The sequence below is a fragment of the Cydia pomonella genome, chromosome 15 (assembly GCF_033807575.1).
Source record: "Cydia pomonella isolate Wapato2018A chromosome 15, ilCydPomo1, whole genome shotgun sequence".
In the NCBI taxonomy this organism is placed as follows: Eukaryota; Metazoa; Arthropoda; class Insecta; order Lepidoptera; family Tortricidae; genus Cydia; species Cydia pomonella.
The window spans coordinates 5780352-5788747 of record NC_084717.1 but is presented as its reverse complement, the minus strand read 5'-3'; the positions used below and the strand labels follow the sequence as shown (position 1 = coordinate 5788747).

Below are 8396 nucleotides of genomic sequence, written 5' to 3'. Positions count from 1 at the left end.
TAGTTTTTAATTAAATACAAAATTTAACCTAAAACAATATATGTATTCTAGAACTTCTGGATCACACTGTAAAACAAAATAAAACTACCAGCGGTCTGTGCATGGCGTCTCAGTCTGCTCCTCGTCGGGAGCAGCGGCGATGGTAAGCTAAACTATTCATTTATTTCTTTCGATGGGTAAAAACGGGATTATATTACTAAAGACTCCACTGTCCGTCTGTCTGTCACCAGGCCATGAACCGTGATAGCTAGATAGTTGAAATTTTCACAGATGATGTATTTCGGTTGCCGCTATAACAACAAATACTAAAAACAGAATAAAATAAATATTTAAGTCGGGCTCCCATACAACAAACGTGATTTTTTGCGTAATGGTACGGAACTCTTCGCGCGCGAGTCCTTCTCACACTATTGGCCGGTTTTAGGATATTTTATCGTCAATCATGTTACCACGGCGTCCATTACGAGTCAGTTAGATGTAATAGTTACCTTAATTGTTTTTGTAGATTTAATTTACAAGCTCCACCGCTTCTCATAGTAATCAATGTCCTGTGTTGTCCTACGGTCCGTCTGTCTGTCCGTCCGCGGCTTAGCTCCGTGATCGCTAGTGCTTTCTAGCACAGCTGTAATTTGGCGTGGATACATAAATCAATAATGGTGAGGTGACAAAATTGTAAAATAAAAAGAATAAAAATAATTTGTAGGGTACAGTCAGCATCAAAAGTAGTGGATCAAACAAGGATTCAAAAGTTTCATTCTGTAACAGCTTAACAAAAATTGATGGTTCTATATGTACTTAGAACAATTTAGACTCTGAAAAGATATACTTTCGAAGGTGAATTTTAGAGATTTATCTATATTTGGAAAAGTTATCCGGAATATCAGATGCTTTTGGCGCGTTGTTTCATCCGCTATTATTGATGTTGACTGTACCTCCCCTACATTTTTTATCGCAGTCTTCCCTTCTTAATGAAAATACGTCGCTACAAACTACAAAGTATTGTGATATAATGGTAACTTCATTGCCGGATCTCTAGGGGCAAGCCGGGGCCCATGCCCCGGGCTGCAAACTGGAACTTTTTGGCAGACGAATATTATGTCTCATCAGTGGTAACTACGGAACCCCACAATGAGCATAGCATGGCCGGCCTTCTCTTAGCTGGTCAAGTCGTGCTTAGAATTAGATATCTGATGTAGATGGCGTTGTACGCCTCTGTACATTGTGTAGTACATTTCGTTCACAGAATTGCCGCAGTACAACGAAATCTATTTCAGCCTTGTTGTCCTTAGACTTTAAATCGCTTCTACTATCAATGGGTTTAGCTGCAGTTTTATGTAAAATATTTCTGTTACTACAGTGATGGTGCTAAGATGGATAGGTGATAAATGATTTAACACACCACAGCCAGGCCAGTCAATATTTATAGGGGCCGTGCGCGTTGGAGGGTCTGCCATCTTGTGGCCTGAATCGGAACCATAAACATGCACATGTACATGTCACGTGTTTTCTTGTGCACAACCATATGAATGGTTCTGCCATCTTGTGGGCTACATCGGAACAAAAAACATCACATTTACGCCTCGCGCCAAAAATCTGACGGCTCCTGTGCTACAGTTCATGCACGCTCCCTATACTGGGTCAAATATTAGGGGTCGTAATGCCGAATGTCTAAAATATATGTATATAATAGTACAAGTTTTGCTTAGTTTGGGGCTAGGTCGATCTGTGTAAGATTGTCCCCAAACATCACCAACAAGGTGTCCCATAAGACCGATAAAAACATCGTAAAAAATAACCCTAGGGCCCATACGCTTCATCTATTTCGGGCCCTCAAGCTGTCCATTAGATTTTTGGAATTTTGTGGTTAGTCCCATGAGGAACACATTCCATTTTAACACATTTTTAACATTCATGATCAGGACCCCTGTAATGATGGTTGGGGTTTTTGAACTTAGTGTTTTAGTTATTAATCTGCAGCATTTAAAAGTAAAAATATATACAATCATTTACGTTATAGTAAATATAAAATATATGTTTTTGTGCTTTATCTGTGTTAGTTAATTTATATTTTTAGAATAATAAAATAAGAGGCATTCTTATGTCAGCAACATTAAATTTGTTTAATCCAGTAACTAATTTAAAACATTTGTAACTTAATTATTAGCTAAATGGCAATTCTTAATATTACTTCATAACATTAACTAGTAATAAACTAGATACTTATTATATAGATATAAAAAATAATATCACAAAATATTGTGATAACTTAGGTCAAATTTACATTCAGTTATAAAAATAATTTCTAGTTCATTTGATCAAAAGCATACCTACTAGGCACACAACTTAAAAACATATATTTACAAATGAATATGTACAAAATTATTTAAATTCGTATATCATTAAATATAGACAGGAAACCTAATTTTGTTACAACAATGACAACGCGATGCAATCATTCATAATCGAACAGAAAATGGATGCAAATATCAACTCCTCGACAATACAAGCGAATATAGAAATAATAAACATTAATTTGTACTTTGTACTTACGGTGAAAACATACTTCATTTATTTAACATGTTTTCTATAGATAAGGCACTAAGGGATTATTCGTATCTTCATTGAATTATAGATTGTTGTATTATACACATCTGTTATCTGAAAAATATAAGGGCAATGATAGCCTTATAAATTTGAGATTTTGTTTATCTAAAGGTCTAAACCTAAGAATGATAAAGCCCGGAAACCTAGTTCCATAAGCGTTCCGTAAAATGCAACCTTGACCCAACCTATAAATAGTGAAGCCAAAATACTAGTATCTCCGTCTCTTTTGCTATTGTAATCAGTGAAAGAGCTACTACGTATTACGTATGGAAAATTTGTCAGAAATACATAGTCATAATGGCTTCAATTCGGTTGCCAGTTCGTACTTTCTAGCTAAGCTTAAGCTATTCTAAGCATAAGCGTTAAACCAATTTTAAAATATACACCGCTCCGTCGATGTCTCTCACTCATATTTAAGTGTTAATAGAGTTTGCAGTTCGAATCTAACTAATATGCAAAGGCAAACACTTCTGATAGCGTGTGCATTTTAAGAATGGTTTTACACATATACACAGAGTTGTCTGAGTTATATGGTTGGGCTATATAGATGCAACGAAAATCAGATCAGATGCAACAAGACAAGAGCCATGATTTATCTTTTACCAAAACTTATTTCGCCTTCGCTTTTACTAGGTAAGTTAGCGCTCCTACTTTTAAATCTATGATTTGAACTAACCTCTCCTTCACTTCTCAAAGGCAGAATGCCAAGAGAATTGATATCTACACTTAACATGGACGACAAAGAACTACTAGACTCTGATGAAGAAACTCTTCTTCTAAGTTTCTTTTTAAGCTTAAACTTTACTTCTCCTAGACTACTAATTTCTGAAGAAGAGTTGTCAGCATCTATTGAGGTTGAGCTAGTTATATTTTGCTTTACAGTTTTAGATATCCTAGTACTGCTTTCTCGTTTTCTTTCGGCGCTGCGAGCCGAGCGACTGCAGATTTCCAAATTGGAAAGAACTTCGACTGATGTGTTTGGTAAGCGAAGGCTGAAACGTGGGGAAGACAAATTTATGGATATCCCGAGGTCATCGGGCTCCTGTTCTAATTCGACCTTAACATCCTTCTCAGTGGTGACAGATATAATAGGACTTGTTTGATGATCGACAGGTAAAGAGAGAAGAAAGGGAGAAGTGGTTCTCGTCTTGGTTCGTGTGGGAGAAGTCATCACACTTTTCGCATGTTTTGGTGAAGTCTGCGTCACCTTTTGCGCCGCATTTATGTTAAGACTCGCGGGTAAATAATCTTGATTGGCTTTAGAAGTGGAAGGTTTATCTATGGAGCTTTGTAGTAAATCCCCATATTCGTCGATGATTAGCTTCTTAATTAGTTCCTTCTCCAATTTAAACATTTTCTCGATTTCCTTGCTTGGATCCACAGAAGGCCAAAGATCGTTGTGAATAGGTTGTACTGAAATATTTGGACTGTCATTTCTAGGTGAAGTTTGGGTCTCTTTCAGAGATATCTTTTTAGTGGTTTGGCTTTGCGTTGCAGTATCTTCAGTATCAATATTGTGTACAAACTCAAAAATATCCACGCGTTTTTTCAATGAAAGTTTGGGGGTTTTTGAATACGGCACATTATGCATACTTGTTTTACTTTTAGGACATTCCACCTTTTCCTCTGTGGCAGCACTGTTATCAGTCATTCCACTGGTATTCGCTTTATCAGAAGATTTATTACCTGAATTTAATTGACTGTCACGGCTATTTTTATCTGATTGGTCTGATTTCTCGTCCTCAAAGTCGTCTGCGTAACTATCAGGTTCATTTGTATCTTCGTTGGTACTATCACTAGATAACTTTAGAGACTTATTGTGTCTGACTTTTATCTCAGTATTTTTAGATAAAGTTTTATTGACAGTTTTTTCAATATCAATTACTTCCTGTAGCAAGTTTTCATCGGAGGTTGTTAATATTTTCGAACTGTCTCCTTTATCTTTTTTCCTTGGGCTGTTATTGCGTGAATTTTCTTGACTACTTAATATTTTGTCTAGAATAGGGCTAAGTGGTATATTATTTTTATTCGGTATATTTGATATTTCTTTTTCAATATCGCTAACATTGACACCTCCTAAAGTTAATTGTGAATACGGAATGTACTGAGCGTTGTTCAATAATTTTGGTTGTGGTTTTGAAAGATTTGATGGTTGTAGATTAGCTTTTTTAGGTGATATTTTCTTGCCACCTCCCTTTGATTTAGGTGGCAGTTTATTTTTCTTCGAACTTGACGGTTTTCCATAGACAGAATTTAGTTTTTTCCTCCATTCATCCAAATTGACATGCGCTCGTTTTTGTGGTTCAGCTTTAGTTGTCGTGCTTCCTTTGCTATTTTGATCTGAACGTAATGAAGTTGTAGAAGAAGCTCTAGTAGTTTTTGCTGTGCGGAAGTTTAAATTTATTTGGGAACCAGAATTACCATTGTTAGTTGAAGTACTACTTTCGCAGGTAACAATTTTTGTGACTTTTCTTGTTGGTTTTTTATGTATTGTAGCTGGTAAATGGGAGGATACAAATGTTTGTGGGTTTTTTATCGCTGGAGCCTTTAAGGAAGAAATCTCATGCTGCACAGAAATGACACCAACATTAGGTTTAGGTTCTGAATCGCTTTCAATCTTATCAGGTTCTGGTTCTATATCTAATTGTAAGACTTTTTGTTCCTTCAATTCTCCTCTAATGTTAATGCTAGGCATGGTTTGTACTTGTAGATCCTTAACAAAACTCTTTTCTTTTGTGGTCGGGTATTGAAAAGTAAATTCATTGTAAGTTACAGTTTCTTTATGAGGTTTTATAATAACATCTCCTTTTTCTTGCTTTGTACTATTTGTGGCATCAATTTGAACTATTCTAGTGCGTGATTTAGTAAGCTGTTTAGTTCTTGTCGGCTTATTATTTATAGGCGCATTTTGTAGAATGTTATTGTTTAAAGCATTTTTATCATGTTTGTTAATATTTTCTGTTAGTTTCGGTTTTGGGGGATTATGGATAATTTTGTACCCGTGAAATTTGGCATTAACAACTTCTTCGATGTGAATCTTTTCATTGAAGTCGTCGTCAAGCGGCGCGGGGGGTGCCCGCGGTCGCTCGCGCATCCCTGGCTCGCGCTGCGCCAGTTCTCCAGATAGCAGCTTCAGGTCGTCTGCAGTCGATTGCAGCATTTCATGCAACTTTCTGAGTATAATTTCCTCTTCAGGCCGGAGGGCCGGCTCCGGCTTCCATATATCGTCGTCTATGATGTTTACCATTTCAATCTTGCTGCGCTCAACCTGAAATTAAGAAATGACCAATAATTTATTTTGTGAGTGGATATGTAAAATATGTATTAACTTAAACTATATATATACGTGCAATAACGTGAAGTATATTAATAATAATATCCCACGTTTCTTGAGAGTTGTGACAAATAGCTCCATTTCCCAAGTCGCACCTGTATAATATATATAACACCAGGCGTCAGGCGACTATTTGGCAAACTTGACAACGGACACTTTTCTGTACATTTATTAGACCAGCAATCAACTTGGTGAAACAGTGGCCAGGGTACTGTACCTATTGCGGTAAATGATGGTCCCTATGACACTTTATTTGACATTGCTTATAATGATAGGAAACATAGTCGATATTATGTTACTTTTCTTAGGATAAGGTATGCTGCATTCAGCAAGATCAATATAAAAGTTTAATTATAGCTGATGAAATTAATTAACTTGAATTATAGCTGGAAGCTGATGGTCCCGGGTTCAAATCCTGGTAAGGGCATGTATTCGTGTGATGAGCATGGATATTTGTTCCTGAGTCATGGGTGTTTTCTATGTATTTAAGTATTTATAAACATTTATATATTATATATATCGTTGTCTAAGTACCCTCAACACAAGCCTTATTGAGCTTACTGTGGGACTTCAATTTCGTGTAATAATGTCCTATAATATTTATTAAAAGAAAGAAAGAAAGAATTAGAACCCGTATATGTGACCGCGGCCGGCTAAACATCCCACTTTGTCGCTTGCCATAAGGACGCGATTTACTTATATCTTTATACGAATTACCTGATAAGGTAGACATAAAACTAAAGTATTATTAATGAAATCATGCGTAAAATATTCTAAATATTAGTTTTTTTTTAGACGCTGGTCCCGCTCAGCGTTATACTATTATTTACCCGATGCATATAGCCTCCTAAAAACCTACAGCGCGGGATTGTCAGTGTCATCGGGAGATCGTGACCGCCATTCACCACGAGAACAAGTTTTGTGGTGTAAATATCTAAAAAGTATTTTCTTTGTACACTTACCAAATATCGATCGACGGGGTACCGCGGTCCGGGCCTCATCTGTTGGTCAGGCACAGGGGCTCCGGCATCCGATCGCCGCTCCGTTCTGAAACAAACACCACAACTATCAACATGTGTTTCTTAAACAACCATAGATAAAAAAATAAAGACAATCCAAACCGGTAAAGTTTGATATAAAGAACTCATTATTTTGCGATGAATTAAAACAAGGATATTTATGAAGCGAGCTGTTTTATTCTGTTATTGTCTAGCCCTGACTAATTACTAGTGTGTGCACATTCTTTGTATGTTTAGAATTCAGGTATTTTACTGTAAGTTTATAAGCTAACTCCTTCTGTTGACTGTTAGTTACCTGGCTGTTCGGTATGGTTAGTCGTGGTGTAAAATAATGGTGATATGGATTTTGTTATATGGAACCTTTGGGATATCCCCGAAGGCTCAGGTAAATGGTATAAGAATTCACATAAGTTGTTAGTTTTATTACATTGCCCGACCGCCGATACCGACTACTGACGTGACTGACTGACGAATAGGTACCACAAAGTAAAGAAACTAGCATAGGAGTTCTCGCACCGTTTATAAGTTTATATTGGTTTATTAAAACGATCTCATTTTGTCAGTTTTAGTCATCTTTGCAAGATTTAATATTAAAGAAATTATTTAAATAAATATATCTCTATACTTCCAACCGACTTATAATAAAAAAAAAACTCGTGTTACATTTAAGAAGAGCGTGAATATGATCATGACTGTATAAATGGTTTTTGCTAATTTACTATTTTACCTACAACAGAAAATAAACAGCTATACCTATTTCAAAGTCATACTTCATAATCTTTATTGCATATCACATTGTACCTAAACCTATTACATACAATTATTATTTTTAGAATTTTGTGGCGCCATACTCCTTAGATGATAAATAACATATCAATTTTATTATTTTCTTATATAAATATAAGATATTCCATGGCATGCGTAGTTTTAAAATAAACGCATTCTCGTCCTCTATACTTTAATTTTTATACCGCCTCCCCAATGACTGTGAACTTCATGGAATGTAAGCGGAATTTTTGCACCGTAAGTTTTTTCAAAATATATCTTCTCCTTTTGCGTCAAAGTCGCTAGGGACATCGTAGGTACTGTTGTCACTAACAAGGTACGGTACGAAATGAAATTCCCTGGCCGTAATAATGGGCCGTTACAAGATGAAATGTCACATTTCTTTTTCACAAGTCGGCAAAATGTATACAGATAACATGATACGAGATTGCATTTGCACTATAATGGTTATCTCAGAACGTCGTAAAGCATTTGTTTCTTAAGAACTTACTACGCACTGTCGACTGGTCGCCGTCGACTGAGTATTACATATATTGTGACCTTCTGTCGCATCGCTAAAGGCGAATTTAAAAAAAAGTTATGACTTACGGACGAAACTTAATTTAAAGGATGTGTGCGGTATTGTAGTTTTGCATGCATTGCATGTATATTGT

General features: G+C 36.1%; 1 protein-coding gene across 1 annotated transcript in view; it reads right to left on the bottom strand.

Moving 5' to 3' along the window:
• Window positions 1-2093: 2093 nt before the first annotated feature.
• LOC133525616 (uncharacterized) overlaps window positions 2094-8396 on the bottom strand; it is a 152720-nt gene continuing 146417 nt past the window's right edge. Inside the window, exons 4-5 of the mRNA XM_061861931.1 lie at window positions 6901-6985; window positions 2094-5872 (exon numbers count right to left, since the gene is read on the bottom strand). Coding sequence (XP_061717915.1) covers window positions 3197-5872; window positions 6901-6985 — 2761 coding nt within the window. The 3' untranslated portion in view covers window positions 2094-3196. The remainder of the gene's footprint in view (window positions 5873-6900; window positions 6986-8396) is intronic.